This window comes from Scylla paramamosain, chromosome 5 (genome assembly GCF_035594125.1).
Source record: "Scylla paramamosain isolate STU-SP2022 chromosome 5, ASM3559412v1, whole genome shotgun sequence".
NCBI lineage: Eukaryota > Metazoa > Arthropoda > Malacostraca > Decapoda > Portunidae > Scylla > Scylla paramamosain.
Window position 1 is genome coordinate 6,790,468 of NC_087155.1, and position 25,688 is coordinate 6,816,155.

Here is a 25,688-nt window from a genome sequence, read left to right on the forward strand (position 1 = left end):
AAACATGCAATCTACGACAAACACTTGTTAACATTTTAACAGCAATCATACCCAAATATTTATTAGATCAATATGCTAGATTTTTTTTCAATCTTTTTTTTCTAGATTTTTTTTTTTCAATCTTTTTTTTTCAATGTAAATAAATATATCAGTAAGACAACTTTGTTCGGGTTGGCTTAGGCTTTGTGTTAATAGAATCCTTTCCTTCTTATAGGTTGCTCTCCCTGGATGGGGGACATGGGCCGAAGACTACGAGCCCCATACACAGAATAAACTGAGGTAGCAAAACATAAATATAAATAAATCTATGCGTGACATGCCAGCTCGTTACTATATACACACGTACATACATACAGACATATACTCATACTGACATACAGATAATCCTTCCCCGTCAAACTTTTCTCCCAATTGTAATTATTTACGTATCTACATTCCTGCAAGATATGTACTACATTCTCCTCACTCCCTACCTCACTAAGATCATATGCCACTTCATCCTTTTTATTAATTTTTTTCCACCATTATAACATCGATGTTCGATATTTTGAAGCTTATTGTTCCTGGCCGAAAAGCAGTTGTTTGAAGGCGTTCTTCATCATAACCTGCGTATATAGTATAAACTGTACTGTTTTTCCTCAGCCCTTAGATAGATGCTCCATTCCACCTTAGTGACGTACTTGCTTCAGCGGTACATATACTAAAATTGGAACGATACCTCAGTGACATTTGGTACCTTAGCCACTAGAACACAAATCTTATATATATATATATATATATATATATATATATATATATATATATATATATATATATATATATATATATATATATATATATATATATAATTTTATTTCTGTAAATATTTTATTTCTGTAAATTATATTCTATGTCCAAAGAGGGCTGGGATGTTTCGCCCTCTTCCTTTGTTGTAATTTTCTATATATGCAACAATACACCTTTCAATCAATCTATCATTACCCCAACTCTCTCTCTCTCTCTCTCTCTCTCTCTCTCTCTCTCTCTCTCTCTCTCTCTCTCAATTCGTTTGGTCCTCTTCCTGTCCTCTCTGAACGATCACTGTTAATCTACCAAGCGCAATTAAGCTATAAACCACATACTCGTAATTTGTGTTTCATTGAATGCAGGTGATCTTGTCGTGTCTGACATGGATAGAAGCTTCTTATATTCTGCCATCGTGACTTCAACACTTGTGATGACAAATCTCATTACATGTGTGTAAGTCGTTACGTAAGCCTATACAGAATGTAAATTAATATACTGGTGAGTGAGTCACAACCAAACGGTATGATGAAAATGTGGCTCATCGTCTAGATACAATACTCATAATATTATTTTTTTTTCCAAGAATGGATTGTTAAATTCTTCATGAAAAGCTTGATCCTCGTGCACTCACTTAAGAAGAAAAAAAATGCAGCTATTTCGTGAAGGTATAATGAATATATATATATTTGTAATGTATATTCGAACCTCCTTGAGCTATTCAATGGATTCTCATGTAATGTGGAGCTGTGGCAGTGCTTGCAAAGTGCTATAATGTAATATAGTATGGTCTATAAGTATAGGCCTCAAACGACTGCACGGAGGCACTCCATAATATTGCACTTTAATTAGTGTCGTCGGTTCCGAAAAGGTTTCTAAAGAACACCTTAATTTTAATTCCATTTTAAATAATGACAGTCATTAACTTATCTACGAGTATTTATCTATTTACTGTTTATATGCCAGCTGACAATTACACACGGGCTGGCCAACAAAGACAGTCATTAACCGATTAATTTGATATTAATCATCAGAAATTCTAAAGATACAGTTTGAAAAGGGAAACCTTTAAAAGCAGACGCCGAAAAGTGAAAGGGAAGACCGCACTCATAAAAGGGAGATGTCTTGGGGATGGCGGAGATGCCCACTGGAGAAAGAGGAATCATTCGGGGAGCGAGATTCATTAGATCTATCCTTATCTTTATCTAATGAAATGTAATATTTAACTATACAAGGATGGATAGGAAATGTTGCTCATTACATAAATGTTCTTCAGACGTGACTTACCTGGCGGTAAGAGACTTTTTCCCTCACTGGCACCACATAAGCCGTGACGACTGACGAGGGATGTCACTTGCTGAGTAAAAGCAGCTGTAGTGCCTCTTGTAAAAAATCGTACACGCTGTAGTGCCATGTATTCGTGTGGCTGAATTTTACGTGCGTTACACCTTTCTGTAGTACAAACCACTTCGCGTCCCAGCATAAGGGAGTACTTTGTGTCTCCTGCCTGTGTACCACCACCCTCACGCTCCACCCACAGGTACTACTATCACGGTTCGAAAATTAGGTGAATCGAATGATACTTGTATATTTATTGTATGACTAAAACATTGGCGTTGGTAAATGACGACATAGTGATTCAAGATGACGCTTGAGGTAATGAATGAGGCTTTGTTAGCAGCATTTTTGAAACATAAAAACATACCAGGAAGGGAGCTGTAAGCATGCTGTCGCGTCTCTGCCCACGCGTTGTTATATATAGTCTTTGTTAAGCTCCAGAGAAACAGTCCATATCTCAGTTTCACCTCTATATTACCTACATACAAAGTACACAATAAAGTTTCATGCAGTTCTAGCCGATGGTCCCCAAACAAATCGCCATCAGCGTTGCCATGGAGATCGACGGCTCCCTCGTGTTTTTCTGACAGGAATGCGGCATTCGTATGCCCTTTATGCACACAATCACCTCTTTCACTGCATGGTTTCGTCTGTGTAGTGCTGCTTTTGTGTTGGCACTTGTTGCAACAATAGCATGCGTTGTTAATGAAAGACTAATTAAACAAAAAATGTTGCTCGTTGCGGAACTTAAAATGATATAATCAAGTGATAAACTAATAAAATTATAAAATTCTGCTTTTACTACTGTATTTTGTATAGACGATTATTTTATCATGCCATCATGTCTTTCACTGTCATTATTCATGTCCTACTCTGATTAATATTTGTCATTTGTCTTTCCAGTTTTCTTCTTCTTCTTCTTTTTTTTTTTTTTTTGCCATGCTAAATTTCTCGCTTTATGAAGTGAGCGGCGACCCTCCCGTGTTTTTTTTTTTTTTTCTTCTTCTTTACTACAGTTCACGAAATTTTCTGTTGACTGGTTTACTTAAAATGGATTTCATTAATGGATCACATTTGTGCCTACACGGACATGTGAATACGTTTTATTCAAAGACTTTAGAACAGTGGTCGTCAAACTGGGGATTGCGAGGCTCCTTCCATGGTATGTGCTGATGACAGAGAAAATGAGATATATTAATTTACTGATTGACATTCTACACCACGAGAGGATATGAAATATCATATCATCATGCTTTGAGGGCGAGAGTCGCAATTAAGTAAAAAAAAATAAATAAATAAATAACCACTGCTTTTATTATTGCTTACTAAACTGTTAACTGCTGATTTTTACAGAGCTGATCCACTATCTCTGAGATGGACACCTTACGCTTCGCTGTAGAAGACGACGACGACCTTTACTCTGGGTTCGACACGGTGCACCCGGCACTTGACACACGCCATCTACAGAGTGACCCAGGCTTTCAGGAGGCTGTCCGCACTAGCCATGGCCGCCGTCCCCCGGTTGGTTGAACATTGCAGGCGAATATAAATATTGGATTATGTTCAGTATTTGCGGTATATAAGCCTTAAGTGTTTTCATATGTTTATCAAATATTTTTGATGAGGTGAGCAAGGTATTCATGAAGGAAATTCTAACTCACGAAGAGTCCTAAGTGAACCGACCTTGGTATATAGGCTAATACAAAACAATACAATTTGAATTTATTGTTTCAGTTATAATCAGAGACGTTTTCGTAAACAACACACCACCAGTACTAACAACAAAACAACAACGACGATAAATACTACTACTACTACTACTAGCAGTAGTAGTAATTGACTGTGGGCATTGTCTACATTCAGTGAACCAGGGGAGGCTTGGTTTTCTCAAAATATTTACCCTCTCTTAAGTCTTTATGATACGTATGAAAAATCTCGGGTCTTAACCCAATTTCACATGTTTATTTATTTCCTCATTTATTGCAAAATTAGTCAACCAATACCCATTTTTTCTCCATCACCTATAGGTTTACAGAAAGTGTGAAACACGTGTAAGGAACTAAAACGCATTTATTTCAAGATTGGAGTATGTAATTTTATAATCAAAACAAGGCAGTAGTGAACATTTCCTTCGAAAGTACCTCTATCATAGAAAGAAAATTATAAACCTGTTGTAGGCCTAAGGTACGTAGGTGGCACCACGCGATAATTTTCCTGGTCGGCACGTAAAAGGACTGATAATTAAATTTGATGATTCATGTGCGTCTTTAAAAATGACATGCACGAAATGTGCAATTGTGACATACTGGAGATTAGTGAAGGAACTGAATGATTGCTATCAATTATGAATTTATCTATTTATAATAATAAAGTAATAATAATAATAATAATGATAATAATAATAATAATAATAATAATAATAATAATAATAATAATTATTATTATTATTATTATTATTATTATTATTATTACTATTGTTGTTGTTGTTGTTGTTGTTGTTGTTGTTGTCTGACTAATTGATCTCTTTATTTATTTATTCATTTATTTATTTAGTATTTATTTTATGGCAATCAGAATATGAGCAGGGTTCCTCATTCAGTGACATCCTTTCTTCCCATCTTGTGATCAGCTTTGTGATGCTTTCAATCAGGCACACGGGGTGAGGGTGGGGGGTGTCAGCCAGTGCATTGCCCCGGGGCCCATGGGGTCTATGGAGGACCCATTAGATCTTGGGAGGGGTTGCATCTCTTTACCTACTGGCTGCAGGGGTGGGGGCCCTAAACTATTCCTGCACCAGCACATTTCAATTCTCTCAGCTGCCCTGCCTTCAATGAAGAAATAAAAAATAATGTGATTGAAAACTGTTGCAGCCTGATGGCACTGCTCGGTGTAACAGGTGTAATAAGCCCCAACACTGCACACAGTAGAGTTTATTCTGAGTCTGGTCAAGCCTGCAATCATACAAATTGAACACTTAACTCTATAAGCATATTGATTTGTCTTCCTGTCACATTTTTATTACTAGTTTCCAGCTTCCTAGTATTACTTATTGTATGTGCTATTACGCTGTATCTACTGCACACTTACTTATTGGGATCTTTGAATGAGCGTGGGTAACGGAAGTGCAGAACGCAGGTCTGTGTGTGGTGGCGACGATCTCCCTATAAAACGTAGACTTTACTGTTGGGAGTGTTGTGAGCCCCCTCAGTGCCCAACCACCATAAGGTTTTCATTATGGCCTTATCCTATAGGTCAGCATCTTTTAGTGTAAACATTATCATCTCCACCCTCACGACTCACTTCTCATCCTCACAAGTTCACTACCTCAATCTCTGTGCTCTACACTGGAAACGGCAACAAAAACCATTCACCATTCATCAGCCTTATGGCATCCTCACAAACCTACAGTAATATGACTGTCACCACGAGCCCCCTCCCAACCTACATTGCAGCAATACACAAAATCTCCAGAGTCTTTAGTGACCTGCATTTTGCATTGCTGGGACAGCCCCGATCTCAATGGAAAAGGAATATGGTAGAGTTGTTGGAGCTCTCCCCTCTCCCTGTACTTCCCTCTCTCTCTATGAATAGGCCTACCTTATAAGCAGGTCTCAAACATCAGATTTATTTTCCCCATGTTCATCTTTTTGTCTTAATGACTTTCTGTGTGGAACTGTAATTTCGTCTGCTGGTGTTCATTTGTAGATCCACTCATCTGATCTGGTGAATATGAGATTATTTACGTAGGTAAATCTCCAGTTGTCCTAACTCTTATCTCTTCCAGTATATATATATATATATATATATATATATATATATATATATATATATATATATATATATATATATATATATATATATATATATATATATATATATATATTATTATTTTTTTTATTTATTCATTTTTTTTATTACATTCTTATCTACTTATAACACTTCATTGAACAGCCCAGAAGTGCACCTTGTATAACTCCTTCCTTCAATTGGAGTTTCTCCTCTACATATAGCTTTACAGTGGCTGCTAGTGATATCCTTGTGAATCTAATAATACCTTCACATGTTTCCTCCTTCCTGTGTTTTCGGAATGTTTTCATAATTGGTGAGGTTCCATTGAGCCAAAAGCCTTTTCATAATTTATGAAAGCTATATATGATGGTTTAGTGTATTCTGTATATTTTCCAGTACATTATTAGCATAAACATGGTTATTTGAACATTTAATTTCTATAGAATATTTATGGTTTGTCTGAATTTGAAATATTGTCCTAATCCTATTTACTAATCCTATTTACATTTTTTTTTCAGGTCTTAAATGTTTCCTTTCTTGTATTTCTAAAAAGTTCTTAGTATTAAGCAAAGTTGCAAGTCTTCTTGCAAAAAATATAGCAAGTTTATTTTTATGAAATTTTGTGCAATTTTTTCATTTGGTCAGTGAAAACCATGTTTACTTTCTGCTTTGTTCCTATTTATTTTTTATTATTTCCTTTATTTGACTTGTGTTGATGCCAGTTATTTCATTGTTCGCTAAATCTACATTGGCATTTCATTGTGTTTATTACTACAGTGCAATTTTCTATACAATGCTGCTATCTTGATCACCTCATCCCTCTTTTTTGTAATTTCCTCTTCCTCATAGTTCAAGGTATGCCTTTATTTTCTTACTATGTAAAGCTCTTGTTCTCTGTTTTACATTTATATTTTAATTTTTAGTTCCTTTAAGCTTTTCATACTTTATTGTTGGATGTTACTAGTTTTCCTCTTTTCAATAATTTTTGATGACTTGCTAGCTTGTATTTTGTCTCTTGTGGATTTGATTATCATTCTGCTATCCTACAGGCCCAAGTGTATAATATATGATTTTGACTTATCACTTAATCCCTCCATTGACAGACACAGAGCCGCACACCAGGCACAGCCATGCGGCTGACAGGTGCTGGCCCTCGTCTTGGAACAGTTCAACAGGGACCTGGAGTAAGTCTTTCTGTCTGTAGACCTTTTAACATCCTCCATTTTTTCAGTCAGTCATTCAACATTCATTAGTTTTGACTCAGATGTTTTATTCATTTATTTATTTATTTTCCTAATCTGACCATTGATTATCATTCATCTCTACCCAGTCAACAGTCTCTCAAATTACCATCATCCACATTCTGTCATACCAACTCAACCTGTTTCCTCATGACACAATCATAAATCATCTTTGCTCCACATGAATGATAATATGTATAAGATATTTAGTCTCTGACTTTGCTTATCTTCAGGGTTTCCTGTATACTTTACCTTATTTATAATTTGTGGGGCAGACGGGTGGTTCCAGTGATGGGTTACGAAGACCCATGACTAGCATGCGAGGCACTGGCTACACCTCCCAAGGAAGTGCCTTTGATCCTCTCAACCAGGCCAGCAAAGGCCCAGCTCCTCCACTCATTTCTAAAACTGAGGAAAGGTATGAACAGATGTACATAGTCTGTTATGACCAACATAGTTTCAGACTAGAAATATTTAGTATCCCACCAGGAGAACATAAACAGAACAATGTAGACTTGAAGACTGATTTAATTTATCCTGTTGCATTTCAGACTGCAGTTTAAAGTTATTTTTATATACTGCTACTATTGTTATAGACATGGAGTTAAACATGATAAAGAAGTTACGAGTATGATGGTTATTTACCTCAAAGGCATATGGCATAGGATACAACAAGATGAAAAGAGCACAAATAAAGTAATTCTCTCTTCTCTTTCTCTCTTACATCTTTTCATGTAATCAGCTGCTATTCACTCAGTTCTGCAAACTTTCTGCCTCACTGAAAGAATGTTTGCAAGGAAAAGGATGCTGTAATGAAATTAATTATTTATCATTGTTCCAGCCCTGAAGAGAAAATCAAATCCCTGGAACGAAGGGTGATGGGACTCATTGAAGAATCATGCTTAGCAGCCTCACGTGGGGAGATAAGGCTGGCTCTTGATCGAGCCAAGGAAGCTTCCAGCAAGGAGCGTTCTCTTATCAGACAGCGGGAGCAGGCAGGCCTGTCTGATGGCCACAACCTAGATCTTACTTTCTCAGTGAGTGTTGCCTATTCTCATGTGATGTGGTGAGGCAATAATCATCACAAATCTACAGGAAGCAGGATTCAGCCAAAAAGACTGTATACGAGTATAAAGTATTCCATTTTCAGAAATTTTCATGTAAGAGAACATATACATACTGATAATGGAATTTAATATATACCATGGCAACTTAAGCTACAATTAAGAATTTGTATAGTAGTGAAGGAAACCATTAAAATATATAAAGACTGGGCAGTTTTATGCCACTCTATAATAATACATCCATACTCAGATTTGCAGGAGGTGATATAGTAGGTACTGAAGCATACCCAATGTATAAACAAAGATGAATATTGCTGAAAGTAAAAAAAAAATAAACACTGAACAATATATTTGAAGAGAAATATAGCTGAAAGTAAGAATGAAACATATGACAAAATACATATAACATTACCCAGTTGCATATATTTAACATTTAAAGAATACACACACGCATACTCACTGATACCATCGATGATACAACCAAGACTGGAATATACAATGTTTGTGTGGTCACCAAGACTGAAGAAAAAAAATCAGAAAGCTGGAAAGAAAACAGAGAGCTGCAACAAAAAGACTGAGCAATCTCCCATATGAAGAAAGAAAAAGAATTAGGGCTAACAACACTGGAAGAAAGAAGGCAGAAAGGAGACCTAATAACAATATACAGAATCCAAGAGGGAATGGAGAAGATTGATAGAGAAGATTTAATGACCAGGGATTTAAGTGATAGAAGAGGGTGTAGCAAGAAACTGAAAAAGAGCACATACAGAAGAGATCTCCAGAAATATAGCTTTCCACATACATGTATAACAGTTTGGAATGTACTCAATGAAGAAATTGTGTATGCAAAAACAATTCATGAATTTAAGGCAAAGTTAGATGCTAAGAAATATAAAGACAGGACAGCATGAGCCTAAATATAGCTCTTTTCCTGTATCTCACAACTAGGTAGACACACAGAGTTGGGATACTATGAGATTACTCCCCTCCTGTAAATCACAACTAGGTAAACTAGGTAAATACACACACACACACACACAAAAAAAAAAAAAAAGAAGTTATATAAACCTTTTTGCTGATGATGCAAAAATAATGAAAATAATAAAGGATGAAAAAGACTGCAAGGAGTTACAAAAATATATTGACAAGATACATGCATGGAGCCAAAGATGGAAACTAGAATTTAATGTCAGAAAATGCCAAGTGTTGGAAACAGGAAAAAAGTGAAAAGAGACCTTCATGGAAGTACAAAATGGGAGGAGAAATAATAACAAAAAGTAATGAGGAAAAAGATTTGGGAGTAATGATTCAAGACACACAATCACTTGAGAGACACATAAACAGGATATTCAGCTTTACATGCAGCTTGTTAACAAATGTTAAGGTGGCATTTAACTAATCAGATAAAGAAATGATGAAGAAAATTATAATAAGCATGGTACATCCTAAATTGGAAGAAGCAGCAGTAGTTTGGTCTCCACAAAGAAAAAAAAGATATACAGAAACTGCAAAGAATACAGAGGATAGCAACAAAGATGGTACCAGAACTGAAAGACTTAAACTATGAAGAAAGACTTGAAGAGATGGGTTTACCAACACTACAAGAGAGAAGAGAAAGAGGAGACTTGATAACAATGTACAAATTAGTAAACAATACAGAAAGAATAGACAGAAAAGACTTGGTACCATAGATGGAAGAGGGAGAGAGATGGACGAGGGGGCATGGGAAGAAAATAAAGAAGAGTGGATGTTAAAGTGACATCAAGAAATGCAGCTTCCTGTATGGTACTATTGAAATCTGGAAAGATTTGAAGGAAGAGGTGGTTGCGGCAAAGAGTGTACACATGTTTAAAGAGAAACTGGATAAATAAGGTTATGGAGACAGCACAAAATGAGCTTTGGCTTGTGGCCTGTACAATACAATTAGGTAAATATACGTAAAAAGAAAAAAGAAAACTGTAATACAAAGCTGAGTAAAGAGTGTTGATACTTAGTATGAGCATAAAATCTTTCAGCACCACAATGAATATTCATTGCATTTCAGAGGGCAGTGTTTATTAATGCTACATTTATGGCATTATTTAAATAAGCATTTCTGATACGTATATAACTTATACAGTACGTACTTTCATATTTTCTCCTTGACAGGTCCTCTTCAACTTAGCAAACCAGTATGCTGCTAATGACATGTACACTGAGGCCCTCAACACTTACCAAGTCATCACAAAAGATCGCATGTTTAACAACTCAGGTCGACTGCGAGTCAACATGGGCAACATCCACTACAAGATGGGGCAGTACAGCAAGGCCATTAAGTTTTACCGAATGGCACTTGACCAGGTTCCCAACACTCACAAGAGCATGAGGTATGTATTGCCAAAAATATTTTACTCATATAGATGTGGTATTTCATCAGTTGTTGCAAACAATTCTCGGTGAAGTCACATGCTTTAACTCTGTTTAAAAAAAAATTCTACCCAGAACTTTTAATCTAATCAACACTGATGTGCTTTTCTTGGAACTCTCTCTCAAGGGGACAGCCATAATACAAGAGTCTCCATTTGCTCCTATCAATGTATTCCACTCATGAACACTTAATTCCTGTCAACCTCCCATCCTACTTCTCCCTCAGGTGTTTCAACACTACTTTTTTTCACACCTATAGCATCCACTGCACTTTTGCATATCCTCCTTGTTATCTCCTTTCTCCTCTTCTGTTTCTGTGATTTAAACACATAAAGATGTTAGTCATCTGAAGGTGTTGCATTGAATTGTCTCTACCTCTTCACAATTCACTCCTTTTCATTTGAAAATTATATCAGATCTTCTATATACATTTTCACTTTCCACACCATCCATCTTATTTACATCATATTCATATATTTCCTATTTTCTATTCTCAGAAATCATTATTATCTTGTTCTTTTCCTTGCTTTTATTCTTGCTTATATAATTAAGCGCTGACTGTCTGGATTCTGGGATATATTTCCTAAACATCAGAAAAAAATTGTATACATGATAATAATAAATTAACATAATGAAGATAGACTTTTGATGCAGTTATTCATTACTTTCAGGATCAAAATAATGCACAATATTGGCTTGGTGTTTGTGCGCATGGGGCAGTACTCTGAGGCTTGTACAAGCTTTGAGTACATCATGCAAGAAGAGGCCAACTTTAAAACAGGCCTGGACTTGGTTACAGCTTATTATGCTCTTGGAGACAAAGAAAGAATGAAAAAGGGATTTCTGCGCTTGCTGGAATGTCAGCTGGATATTGATGATGATGAGAAATACACAGCAACATCAGTAAGTTGTGCTTAATCACTTCAAGAGAATTATTTGACAGAGAATTCATATACCAGTATGAGACAAATGTACTGCAAGTATAAGAGGAAGACTTCATATGTAATATGAGAAAAGGAAGGAGTATGGGGAGGGATGGAATGAGTGGAAAGTTTTCTGGCATGGTGATGACACTGGGAGGATGGCAGGGTGGCAGAACAGATGCATCAGAAAGCACAACAGAAACTGTAGAAAGTTACTAGAGATTCTGTAGACTTAGTGCTGTATTTACTAAGATGAAACACCCACAACATGTCAAGTTTGTGCTGCTATATCTGCTATGAATAGGATTGATAACCATGAGAAAAGTGAGTTGAGAGAGATGTTCAGAGAAAACTTAGGAATAGTATATAGGTATTTAATATCCATTTTCTTGATATAGTTACTGAAAATAGGTATGGCAGTAGAAAATAATATTGTAAAATGTAAGGAGAGATACAAAAGTAAAGGGTTATATTTAGAAACTGTGGCATTGACCGTTTTGACTGGTGATGTTGTTAAAATGGAAATGTGAATGATTACAGCTATATATTACGTCAGAGGGGATATTTCATTGTTATTTTATTTATTTCTAATTATCCCCGATGCCTAAAATAACTCAGGTTATCAAATTAGTTTTCATTTTAAAGATTTGTGAAATTACAATTTTCAAAAATTATTGTGCATTTACACATGAAATGTGAGTCTGATTTCAGTTAGTTATACTATAATCTATTGCTGCTAGATTTTTCTTTATTCTTGAACCTCAGAATCTTGCATGCTGCAGGAAGCAGTCTTTAGAAAGTGTTGCCAAGCACAACTTATGTTTCAGGATGATACACAAGCTAACCTTATTTTGGAAGTGATCCGCAATGATCCTCTGCGAAAGATGGAGCGGCAGATGAAGCAAGAAGCAGAGCGTTCCATACTGACTGCTGCCAAGCTAATCTCCCCTGTGATTGAGAGCACATTCAGTGCTGGCTACAACTGGTGAGGTATCATGCTGAATGCTAAATATGTAAATTGTACTCTTTGCTTTTCTAATTGTACTGCTTTTTATTAGATTTTGTTTGCTGTGCATAGTGATTTATTGTACAGTATTTTACATGTGATCCTTTGAAATACTTAAATAATTAGTTTTTTTTGTCTTACATAACTTTTTTTCCAATGGATCTGCTGTAGTGACCAGGAGTACAAATTTAAGATCCTAAAATGATCTTGGGACATGACAATCATGGTTCTGACATCTAAGGCAGTGTCCTTTGACCTGCTGGTCAGGGATTTTATCCCTAGCTTCTCTTGGTTAAAGATTTATCTCACCTTTAGATCAGTTTCTTAGTGTTTTGATAAAGTGCCCAAAGCAGGGAATTACATTAGCAGCACTAGTAAGGATTCCTGTTAAAGTAATATATGATACTTTATCATAATAGTATAAGGTGTAATATGTCACAGAAGAAACTCATCATAAAAGAAAATGAAGTCTAATAGGAAACTGAAATACCAGAAATTGATCTAAGTGGTGGGAAAAAGTCATGTAGTGACTAGGAATACAAAGACTCCAAAATTTATCTTACAATTTGATGATTGTTATGGTCATCAGCTGACATCTAAGGCATTTGCCTTTGATCTCCTGGTTAGGGATTCAATACCAAACTAAGGCCCCTCATGGCTAAAGACTTATTCCAACTTTAAATGAGTCTCAATTTTACTATGGAGTGTCCAGAAGGGGACACTGCACTAATATAATGAAAGCTTCCCTTATTGATACTGGATAGGTGTGTCGATGCAATCAAAAACTCCCAGTATGCTGACCTGGCCAATGACTTGGAGATCAATAAAGCTGTCATGTACCTGAGGCAGAAAAATTTCAAGGATGCAGTTGAGACTTTAAAGATGTTTGAGAAGAAGGAGACCAAAGTAGCTAGTACAGCAGCAACTAATCTTTCTTTCCTCTATTTCCTGGTAAGTGTTTTTGGTTAGCATACTCATCTGAGTCTGCTTCTAGAATCTCTGTGTTGCCATTCTTCTTTCTGGATGATGACAAACCAAGAAATATTTCACATTATCTTTCACTGAAAATCAGCATGCTATAGCAAGAAAGTTACTTATGACTTTATATCTATGAATTTTCTCAGCTGAAGGAACCATATATTTTTCAAACAGCAAAATGAAACAGACTTGGCAGACAACTATGCCCAGATGGCACGAGATGCTAATGGTTACAATGATGCTGCCCTTGTGAACCTTGGAAATTGCTGCTATAAACGAGAAGATTATGAGAAGGCCCGAGAACACTATATTGCCGCCTTAGATATTGACGCCTCCTGTGTAGAAGCTTTATATAATCTCGGTAAGTTAAGAGCATTCAGCAATAATTCCAACAATCTCTAAGCATTTTAATTGTAATACCCTACACATATCTTTCACTACTTTATCATCTACATTTTCTAGTGTTTCTCTTAAATTTTAATACATTTTTGTCCACAGTATGCAGTGTTTCATTTATTTTATTATTATTCTTGTGTGATCTATCCTTTCATTTGGGAGAAAGAAAATATATCACAGGAATTCTTCTGATTACTAAAACAGAACTGTCAACTGCCTTAGCATCTGGTATATCTTATTGCAGTCCCTTTCCCATAGCTATCTGTGCGGTGTACAGGAATCAGCGTGATGGTTACTGACAGCAGTCCTCTTTTGGTATTTAAATTCACTAAACTATCACCATTCTCATAAGTCTGAGGTACTTCCCATTTGCAATCCATTCAATTACACTTTCATCACCTGTCTTCCTTTGAATGTAACCAAGAAGCAAAAATTATCAAGGAGATAACTGCAATTTTAATCACCGATTTTTATTACCCATATTTTTCTTTCATCTTATAATCAAGTAATATGAAATTCTCACAAGGTTTGCATCACATATTTAACCTTCATATAATAAGATCCTTAAAACTTCTTGTAATAAAGGTTATAGTGAACAATTATATTGTATACAGTGGAACTTCGGTTCTCAAACTTAATTCGTTCCTGAATGCCGCTCAAAATCCGAAATGTTAGGAAACCAAAACTATTTTTTTCCATATGACTCAATGTAATATGGACTAATCTGTTCTCAGACATCTGTCTACCCTGTCTTAGTGGCTTATGACAGACACTGCCATGATGGCCATTCCACTTCTCCAGCTCAGAAATTATTTATTGAGAAAGGATGTATTGAATGAACTTAGTGGCACAGAACTCATCAGAAGATACTGTTTAGACTATGCCTATCTAATAAGGGAAGCTTTACAGAGTGACTCAGAGAGGGCCAACTCCCTTACTGCCAAAATGAAGGTGATCATAACACTTAGTCATCTTGCTGCTGGGAAAAACTGCTGCAAAAATGCAGTTGTCTAGGTGTGGGTCACCGAAAGGGCCACAGGTGGCTCAGTATTACTTCTTACCACCTAAAACTGTTTTTTTACATTGAGGCTCTTCAACAGAATCACATTGAACTATTTCAAAGACTGAATTACTGTCTTACAAACTCTCTCATCCAAATACATAAAAATGAAGGATATATTTATAAAAACTATATGAACTATATAAACGACAACTTTTGCTTTGAGAATGGAATAATGGTTAGGCAACTTAAACAATTATGAGTTCAAAATTTTGTTCAAAAACCGATTTGTTTGAAAAAGGAAGCTGTTCAGTAACCGAGGTTCCACTGTATTTATCTATTTTTATTTTTTCTATTTTTCATCATTATTATTATTTTTGTGACTATGAATTTTTTTTTGCAGGATTAACTAACAAGAAATTAGGTAATTATGAAGAGGCCTTAGATTCTCTCCTGAAGATGCATGCTATTGTGCGTAACTACCCTCCTGTTGTGTACCAGATTGCCCATCTCTACCAGCTGCTGCTGGACAATGACCAGGCCTCTGAATGGTGCGTCATTCATTGCTCCTGTTTCCCCATCCACTCTATGAAACCCATCTCAACTTTGTGTGCACATTATAGATTTATGTGTTAACAAGAGATTATTGTGTTTGTAGCATGATATAAGTTTTTTTTTAAAGCTTCTGCCTATATGAAATATTTGTGCTTATAGTATCCTTCATTCTTAATTGTTTATTCTTTGTCTTCATCTACCTATTTATGTATTCAAATAGATATGAAAGTACATCTTCACAATTATTATTCTGCATATTGCCATGAGAATCTCTCTTTTGATGCATGCACTTCAGTAATGTATCTGTAAATATTGACCTAACAAATTTTGATCATAATATACATATGTACATATATTTTTCACTGAAAAAAGGAAAAGGTGCATAGAAGTAGATGAGTTGCATATTGCTTTTCTCTATTTATTCTGCTATTAGACAGTTGAGAACATAATAAGCACCTGTATTCATTCAAGATGAACAAAGTTCACTACCTTCCCCAGGTACCTGCAGCTGCTGGGGCTGGTGCCCACTGACCCACACATTCATCAGCGCCTGGGCCAGATCTTTGACTCAGAGGGAGACAAGCAGCAAGCTTACCAATATTATTTTGATGTATGTTTGTTTGGCAAAAGTGGAGTTTTTATAAAAATATAGTATGGGTTTTATTTGTCTCACATATTTATTCCTGTTATGCACATTTTAGTACACACACACACACACACACACACACACACACACACACACACACACACACACACACACACACACACACACACACACACACACACAGATATATATATATATATATATATATATATATATATATATATATATATATATATATATATATATATATATATATATATATATATATATATATATATATATATAAGATCTGTCATAATTCCCACAGTCGTATCGCTACTTCCCAAGCAACTTGGAGGTCATAGATTGGCTGGGTTCATACTTTATTGAGCACCAGGTGGCAGAGAAGGCTATCAGTTACTTTGAGCGAGCAGCACTCATGCAGCCAGATGAACCAAAGTGGCAACTTATGGTTGCTGCTTGTCACCGCCGTTCGGGGAACTACCAGCAGGCACTTCAGACATACAAGCAGATCAATCGACGGTTTCCTGAGAATGTTGAATGTGAGTAGAAATGTTTGTAGGAGCTTAAACTTTTACGAAAGCATTGTACTACTATAAAATTTCAATAGGGAATCTGATCAATCATTGCATAAATTAAAAAGAAAGCTAACGAAAGTGATGACTAAATTAATGAATAAGAATTTGTTGATAAAATGTAAAACAACACCTGAAGAGAGGATATGAAAGATCTTTCTTGTCCTAAACTTTGGTTGAATTTTATAATCTCTCTCTCTCTCTCTCTCTCTCTCTCTCTCTCTCTCTCTCTCTCTCTCTCTCTCTCTCTCTCTCTCTCTCTCTCTCTCTCTCTCTCTCTCTCTCTCTCTGTTGTCACAACTTGTAACATCTTCAACTTTTGATGCTTCATAACTTTTCTCATGGTTTGACTCGTCATTATCCTCTCTTTCTTTCTTTATTGTTGCCCTCCATCTCCTTATAGTTACGGAGAACTTTTATCTATTAAGATACTAGAATGTTAATTCCCAAGATATATAAGATAGTGTTAGAAATTCTTGTACCTCTCTTCAATAATATGACAATTTTTTTTGTATGAAGTACATTTATATTGTCAAAATTAATTTTTCACTTAAAGGAATACCATGTAAGATCTCTTCCTATTTATTATGTCTGATGGATAGTTTGAATGACTTACACATAATGGCTTGAATTAATTTTAATTTTGGTATATAATTAATCTAAGTTTGCTGCTTGAAAAATGGGCAATGGTTACTGAATTTTCATTTTTGTTATTAGGTCTCAAACTACTCATAAGACTGAGTAGCGACCTGGGTCTCAAGGAGGCCACAGAATATGCTCTGGAACTGAAGAAAGTAGAAAGAGTCCAGGAGCAGAGAGACATAAGGGCCACTAGTGGGTCACGGCCAGGATCACGCAGGCAAGTGGTTCCTTCATGTATGTTAGTGTCTTCACAAAGTAGATGACCACTCTTTGTGTTTCACTTGTAATATTCATCATAAGTATTAAGATACTGCATAATCAGTGTTGGATTGTTATGTTATACAGAACAATGTAGAGTTGTGTCAAGAATCAAAAATATGGTAACCAAACGCTTGCATGGTCTTATGACAAAAGTACCTATCTCATAAATTTAAAGGGAAAATTAAGATATCATCTGCTATTATATCAAACATATGATGATCAAATTTAATTTAGAAATATTTAGGTTCAGTAATGTTTCAAGGGAGTAGCTGAACCACTGTTTGCTTTAGGAAAAAGTTCTACTGGTAAAAAAAGTAATAATTAAAAAGAATGAAATAAAAACTCACCGAAGACATTCCTGAGTTAAAAGAACACACCTGTTCATCATGTATATTCAACTCTCACATTTCAAATCTTTAACTTTTCATAATTGCAAGGAGGAAGTACAGCTTAACCTATTTATATTAAGTAGCATCATCTGTAGCAAGTACATGTATGTACATAGTTTGACCTTCACTATTTGATGAAAGTCACATGTTCTGACTTCTTTAGTGACACCTTTTCAATGTCATTATCAGTAGTGTAATAATTTAGTATATCAGTATGACAGCAAAATGTAAAATCCTTCAACACTTGTGATATCACTGATGCTTACTACATGGGTATTTATATGTACAGTATCACCTTGTAGCATATTTTGTTACACTTGAACCATGTGGCCAGCACATGTATACCTAGTTCACAGCTTCCTACCTTGAGCATGTGTTCCTGGATCCCCTCAGATCCTCCTCTCGTGCCTCTCGCAGCGGCTCGGCTATCTCGAGTCATGAGGAGGCAGGGGTTTTACCTCCAAAAAGCCCAGGCAGCAGGTAAAGCTTTCCCTGAGTTGCTGAGTTTTATTCACTGAAACAAACATCATGGTTATCCTTGCTTTGTGTAGTTATATGCAGTGTTTTGATGTGTATGCATTTTCTATTACCATTGTCTAGTCCATTTCTGGTCTGTCTATCATAGCAATGACCCAAAACACACACACACACACACACACACACACACACACTGGAAACAGATTTTGTGGCACCAAAAGTGGTATCACAGAATAAGGGATTACAGGAGATACAAGTAAAGAGACAAGAAATCAAGAAACTGTTGGAAGAGCTGGATGTTAGAAAAGCTATGAGACCAGATCAAGTAAACTGATGGATATTAAAAGAATGCAGAGAACAAATGGAGGAACCCATATGGGATTATAATCAACAGCTCATTGAAAGAAGGAAAAGTACCAAGGGAATGGGAAAGAGCTAACATAGTCCCAATATACAAAGGGGGAAATGAAATGGAACCATTAAATTACAGACTAGTGTCACCAACAAGTATTGTAAGTAAGATTTGTGAAATAGTAATTAAAAATAGATGGGTGCAATATTTAGAAGATGAAAAGATAATTACAGAAAAGCAATTTGGATTCAGGAAAGGAAGATCCTGTTTCACAAATCTACTGAGCTTTTATACGAGAGTAATAGAAAGAGTGCAAGAGAGGGATGGATGGGTCAATGCAATATACCTGGATCTCAAAAAAGCATTTGATAAAGTTCCTCACAAAAGTCTTATGTGGAAGTTAGAGAATGAAGGACTAAAGGAAGCAACATTGAGATGGATGGATGATTATTTACAAGGGAGGGAAATGAGAACAGTAATCAGAGACACTAATTCAAGTAGGTGCAAAGTGACAAGTGGGGTACCACAAGGATCTGTGTTGGCACCTATTATGTTTTATATATGAGTAAATGATATGACAGAGAATCTAAATAGTTATATAAACCTTTTCACTGTTGATGCAAAATAATTAAAATAATAAAGGATGAAAATGACTGCAAGGAGTCACAAAAGGATATTAACAAGATACATGCATGGAGCCAAAGATGAAAATTAGAATTTAATGCCAGAAAATGCCATGTGTTGGAAATAAGAAAAAGTAAAAAGAGACCTTCATGGAATTACAAAATGGGAGAAGAAATAATAATGAAAAGTATTGAAGAAAAAGATTTGGGAGTTATGATCCAGGATACTATCACCTGAAAGGCACATAAACAGAATATTCAGCTCTATGTACAGCTTGTTAACAAACATTAGGGTGGCATTTAACTATTTAGATAAAGAAATTATGAAAAATTATAACAAGCATGATATAAGCTAAATTGGAATACGTAGAAAAAAAGATATACGAAAACTGGAAAGAATACATAGGATAGCAACAAAGATGATACCAGAATTGAAAGATTTAATTTATGAGTATGAAGAAAGACTTGAAGAGATGGGATTACCAACACTACAAGAGAGAAGAGAAAGAGGAGACCTGATAATAATGTACAAATTAGTAAACAATATAGAAAAAATAGACAGAAATGACTTGGTACCACAGATGGAGGAGGGAAAGAGACAGTCGAGGGAGCATGGGAAGAAAATAAAGTAGAGTGGATGTTCGAGTGACATCAAGAAATACAGCTTCCCATATCAAACTATTGAAGTCTGGAGTGATTTGAAGGAAGAGGTGGTTGTGGTAAACAATATACACATGTTTAAAGAGAAACTGGATAAATATGGTTATGGAGACAGGACAAAATGAGCCTTGACTCGTGCCCTGTACAATACAACTAGGTAAATACAACTAGGTACGTAAATACTCTACACACCATGCAGTATGGTGGTCAGCACACTTGGCTCAACTGAGAGGGCTCAGATTCAAGTCTCAGGGATGGTGAGGCAAATGGGTGAGCCACTTAATGTGTAGCCCCTGTTTCCCCAGCAGCAAATAGGTATGGGATGTAAGCCAAGGAGCTGTGGCCTCGCTGTCCTGGTGTGTGGTGTGTGAGTGGTCTCAGTCCTACCCAAAGATCAGTCACTATGAGGTCTGAGCTCTTTCTGTAGGGGAACAGCTGGTTGGGTGACCAGCAAATAATTGTAGGTGAATGGCACACACACACACACACACACACACACACACACACACACACACACACACACACACACACACACACACACACACACACACACACACACACACAATGCCCCTAAAGGCGCCGTGCATGGACTGGTACAGACTCAGTGCGATTCCCACCATGGTGCGAGCCATCAATCAATAGTCCCTTCTAGATTAGACTTACCTTTAGGATTAATGTTAAGTATTTTTCCACCCCTCTATGTACATTTTCAGTTTGTTAACTGCCTAAATAATAAACCATTTATTATTATTATTATTATTATTATTATTATTATTATTATTATTATTATTATTATTATTATTATTATTATTATTATTATTACACACACACACATACACACACTTATGGATACAGGATTACACATGCTTACAGGAGGGGAGGAGTACTAATTTTCTGTTCCTGTCAGTCTGCTTGGCTTCACTTCATCAGCTTATGTCTCTCCCTATTCTCTGAAAAGTATACAAGGGTTTCAGCATTTTGAGAGACAGGGCCACATTGTCTCCATCCAGTGAGGATCTAAATCTGAAACACTTTATTTGTGATATGAACACTCTCCACTATATTACAAGGCTTCATTTTTGGCATACATGCTAGTTAGAATCTTTTTTAATTTTCCATAATAGAAAGAAAGTGTTACCTCATGAAATTTTTTGATGAAATATACTGTTTGAAATAATGTTTTATAGTTAATGCTTGTTTAGATAACAGATTTTTTTTTTTTTTTTTTACGTAGGAAGGATACTGGCCAAGGGCAACAAAAATCTAATAAAAAAAATGCCCACTGAAATGCCAGTCCCTTAAAAGGGTCAAAGCAGTGGTCAAAAATTGGTGGATAAGTGTCTTGAAACCTCCCTCTTGAAGGAATTCAAGTCATAGGAAGGTGGAAATACAGAAACAGGCAAGGAGTTCCAGAGTTTACCAGAGAAAGGGATGAATGATTGAAAATACTGGTTAACTCTTGCGTTAGAGAGATGGACAGAATAGGGGTGAGAGAAAGAAGAAAGTCTTGTGCAGTGAGGCCGCGGAAGGAGGGGAGGCATGCAGTTAGCAAGATCAGAAGAGCAGTTGGCATGAAAATAGCAGTAGAAGACAGCTAGATATGCAACATTGCGGCGGTGAGAGAGGGGCTGAAGACAGTCAGTTAGAGGAGAGGAGTGTATGAGACGAAAAGCTTTTGATTCCACCCTGTCTAGAAGAGCAGTATGAGTGGAACCCCCCCAGACATGTGAAGCATACTCCATACATGGACAGATAAGGCCCTTGTACAGAGTTAGCAGCTGGGGGGGTGAGAGAAACTGGCGGAGACGTCTCAGAACACCTAACTTCATAGAAGCTGTTTTAGCTAGAGATGAGATGTGAAGTTTCCAGTTCAGATTATAAGTAAAGGACAGACCGAGGATGTTCAGTGTAGAAGAGGGGGACAGTTGAGTGTCATTGAAGAAGAGGGGATAGTTGTCTGGAAGATTGTGTCGAGTTGATAGATGGAGGAATTGAGTTTTTGAGGCATTGAACAATACCAAGTTTGCTCTGCCCCAATCAGAAATTTTAGAAAGATCAGAAGACAGGTGTTCTGTGGCTTCCCTGCGTGATATGTTTACCTCCTGAAGGGTTGGACGTCTATGAAAAGACATGGAAAAGTGCAGGGTGGTATCATCAGCATATTTACTATATAAAAAGCTTTCTTCTCAGTTGTCCTAACTTATACTTCTCTTTTTAGGTTAATTGCATTCTTTATTTTCTTTACCTACCAAACATTCCTGTCTATTTTTCAGATTCTTTTCATTCTTCTGTGTTGAGCTTACCTAAATTCATGTTCACTTTTTCACTGAGAGTGCTATCATAAGATGTAAATTGTTGTACACACATTTGTGTATCATAAGAATTCATAAAGTTGATAATATTAACAACATATAGTTTTGTAAACTTAGGCATAGTTTTGACATTTTCTTAGCACTAAGAGTTGTATATTACAGTATTACATAATTTATAGTAATTTTTTAACTGTTTTTCAGACCAAGTGCAAAAAGTGCCCGCAGCATTCCTGGCTCTGCACTCAGTGGTGGAAGGTCAACTCGCCTCTCTCTTAATGACCTGGATGAGACTGAACCTTACATTCCATCCAACAAAGAAGTTGGTATGTAAAATGTTCACTTCTACCATATGACTTTTTGAGTCTACAGTTGTTTAGTTGTTTGTACATGGAGCTGTCTTTCTTACTTTTATGCATGGAATTGTATTATACAGATCCACTCAACATGAAGTAATACACTGTACCACACATTGAGTTTGCTGGTTTTATAAAGAGTTTACCATTTATTACAAATTTATAATGGTACTTGGCATCACTTACAAACAAAACAGAATATGTGATAACAAACAGCATTATGATTTCACAGACAGCAGCTATGTTGACCCTCTTGGACCACTTCAAGAGCGGCCAAAGACGAGCCTTCGCCGCAAACAAGATGAGGATGAATTTGCTGATGATGACATTGGAGATGATCTTTTACCTGAGTAACTCTTTTTCTAAAGAGGATGAAAATGTACCTGTCTTTGTGACCATAAAATCAATCCAGGAGACTGTTATATATTTATATTTTTCAGAGATATTTTTATCTATTGAAAGGCCATGCACAGTTTCAGTCAGAACTTGCCTAGGATAAGTTGTCATATAATCTGACTCTTGTTTTGCTATAAACAACAACTTTCTCAAGCCAAAAATACCTGGTGCTAGGCTTAAAATATTGAGGTAATGTACCTGAGTGATTAGACTTGGTTGACCCATACATTAATTATCATGCATGGAACAATACTATTAATAATTATAAAAACTTATTCTCACTGTCGGCAAAATCACACACACACACACACACACACACACACACACACACACACACACACACACACACACACACACACACACACACACACACACACACACACACACACACTAGAAGTACACACATGAATTTCAGGATGCTATGTTTATTTTCTAGATCTGATCTAAACTATAGTGGCTTACAAAATAATGCTTGAATGGAGTCTTTAGAATTTTAACATTGAATCCCACTGTATACTGTATCATGAATGTGGACTATTATTCTATCATCTGTATCTCAAGAAATACATATTTATCAACCCAAGTTTATGTAGTACTTTGCTAAAACTGCAATTACCTGCTTAAGTGAAAGTGGACTGATGCCAGTGAAATCATTGTTTATCTGTCATCACCATCACCATCACCATTATCATTGTCATCATAATTTTTTAAAATATCTAGAGCCTCTTGTAGAGCTTTCACATTTAAAAAAGGACACTATCATAAATGTCTCGACAGTACCTTATCTGTATCTTATCTGACTGTCTTCAGCCTCTCTCTCACCGCTGCAATGTTACATATCTAGCTGTCTTCTACCACTATTTTCATGCTAACTGCTCTTCCGATATTGCTAACTGCATGCCTCCCCCTCCTTCCGCGACCTCGCTGCACAAGACTTTCTTCTTTCTCTCACCCCTATTCTGTCCACCTCTCTAATGCAAGAGTTAACCAGTATTCTCAATCATTCATCCCTTTCTCTGGTAAACTCTGGAACTCCCTGCCTGCTTCTGTATTTCCACTTTTCTATGACTTGAATTCCTTCAAGAGGGAGGTTTCAAGACACTTATTCATCAATTTTTGACCACTCCTTTGACCCTTTTAAGGGACTGGCATTTCAGTGGGCATTTTTTTTTATTAGATTTTTGTTGCCCTTGGCCAGTGTCCTTCCTACATAAAAAAAAAAATGTGACTTTTTCAATTTTTCATGTAATCATATCATGCCTTTCTCATCTGTGTACAATTATGTGAGGTGTTCCACTCTTTTTTTTTACACTGAAGGCTCACTTGCATGCAAACTTTCATTTTCTTTTACATCTCTCTCTCTCTCTCTCTCTCTCTCTCTCTCTCTCTCTCTCTCTCTCTCTCTCTCTCTCTCTCTCTCTCTCTCTCAGATCTATTGCTTGTGATGATTCAAAAGTTAAAAAAAAAAAACATGTAAATCATCCATATATTTTTTTTTTCCTTATTACCAATAAGCAGTTGAAAATAGAACATGCACGTAGAGAGAACGAATCTGAGGGAAGGGGGAGACATGACACTCGTAGCTCTAATATCGTCATTGATCATTCTGGAGAGAGAGAGAGAGAGAGAGAGTCCAATACGAGGGCGTATATCATCATTGTTCATGGTGGTTCCTTCCCACCATGTTTTACCTTTGCTAATATGCTATCACTGTAATTGACAGTTTTCTTTATGTAAGAGGGTCTTGCCAAAGGCTACAGAAAGGCAGGGAAAAAGACGCATTGATCCAGTCCCCCAGAAAACAGAGCCAAAAGGATTATCCAAAGTTAGAGTAATGACTTTAAACCTCCCAGTCGTTGTTTGTTACTTTAAATTCAGTGGGCAACATGGACTTCACAAAACGAGATGACGTTCCGTGGATGGACATCGCTGCAGCTCACTTCCCTCGTGTGAGCAAAACGTGCCAAGGTGAGACGTGGAGGGGCTGAGGTGCGTGGCAAAACGTGGTCCTGCTTCAGTTCCCGATTGACATGAAAACTCTATGGAAACGACGCACAACATAACACCAATCAATCACGGATCTTACAGGAACCAGCTTCCTCACAAAAATAGTTACATATATTTTTCCTCTAATCCAGTTTATTCATAAAATCTAAAAAAGAAAAAAATAATAATCTAAAAATTCCCAGTAATGAAGAGATGCAAGGATGAAAATTTTGCGGCATAATCGGATTAAAGCAAGTTGTTCTTATAAAGAATACTAACTAACATCAGGCAGTTTTACGTTCAGGTAAGGGGGTTCATTAGGTCTTTTCCTTGATCTTTACCTTGATAAGGGTCTTGGATCCCCCACCAAACTTCCATCCTCCAACCAGAAAAAAAGAAAACAAGACAACAGCAAAGGGCAACAACAAAGGGTTGGCTAATTAAGGATGCAATATAGAAGTGCAAAAAGACAAAAAGCAAATTAACAATATTTAAAAAAGAACAAGACTAATATACAATTTCAGATTTCGCTTAAATCTTGGTATCCTGTCTGCTGGCACTCCAGTCCTGCTGTAGGTG

At 36.3% G+C, this 25,688-nt stretch overlaps 1 protein-coding gene and 1 long non-coding RNA gene across 5 annotated transcripts in view; one reads left to right on the top strand and one right to left on the bottom strand.

The window, feature by feature from the left end:
* Positions 1-2,037: 2,037 nt before the first annotated feature.
* LOC135100468 (intraflagellar transport protein 88 homolog) lies at positions 2,038-23,711 on the top strand. Of its 3 annotated transcripts, none has more exons than XM_064003397.1 (17): positions 2,038-2,323; positions 3,475-3,642; positions 7,014-7,094; positions 7,427-7,569; positions 7,993-8,188; positions 10,364-10,581; positions 11,293-11,524; positions 12,372-12,529; positions 13,315-13,501; positions 13,703-13,889; positions 15,328-15,475; positions 15,978-16,089; positions 16,391-16,625; positions 17,376-17,517; positions 18,344-18,430; positions 22,576-22,697; positions 22,960-23,711. In XM_064003397.1, exons 2-17 carry the CDS (start codon positions 3,496-3,498, stop codon positions 23,079-23,081), a joined length of 2,517 nt encoding a protein of 838 aa, XP_063859467.1. In that variant the 5' UTR covers positions 2,038-2,323; positions 3,475-3,495; the 3' UTR covers positions 23,082-23,711. The 3 variants fall into 3 exon arrangements, with proteins under 3 accessions (XP_063859467.1, XP_063859469.1, XP_063859468.1); XM_064003398.1 differs by lacking the exon at positions 2,038-2,323 and adding an exon at positions 3,027-3,283; XM_064003399.1 differs by lacking the exon at positions 18,344-18,430.
* The window catches only part of LOC135100469 (uncharacterized), a 30,182-nt gene continuing 9,057 nt past the window's right edge, over positions 4,564-25,688 (bottom strand). The window contains exons 2-6 of one of the 2 annotated variants that reach the window (XR_010268720.1): positions 20,934-21,012; positions 20,255-20,483; positions 18,315-18,464; positions 7,404-7,559; positions 4,564-5,841 (exon numbers count right to left, since the gene is read on the bottom strand). This is a non-coding gene — a long non-coding RNA (uncharacterized LOC135100469). Of the gene's footprint in view, positions 5,842-7,403; positions 7,560-18,314; positions 18,465-20,254; positions 20,498-20,933; positions 21,013-25,688 lie in introns of both variants that reach the window. The other variant, XR_010268719.1, reaches the window with a different exon arrangement.

Excerpts from the sequence above, each read along its gene's own strand:
- LOC135100468 (XM_064003397.1), top strand. The coding sequence starts at position 3,496 with ATGGACACCTTACGCTTCGCTGTAGAAGACGACGACGACCTTTACTCT. Across the intron at positions 13,890-15,327 it reads AGAAGCTTTATATAATCTCG|GATTAACTAACAAGAAATTA; the intron begins GTAAGTTAAGAG and ends TTTTTTTTGCAG. Across the intron at positions 18,431-22,575 it reads CCAAAAAGCCCAGGCAGCAG|ACCAAGTGCAAAAAGTGCCC; the intron begins GTAAAGCTTTCC and ends ACTGTTTTTCAG.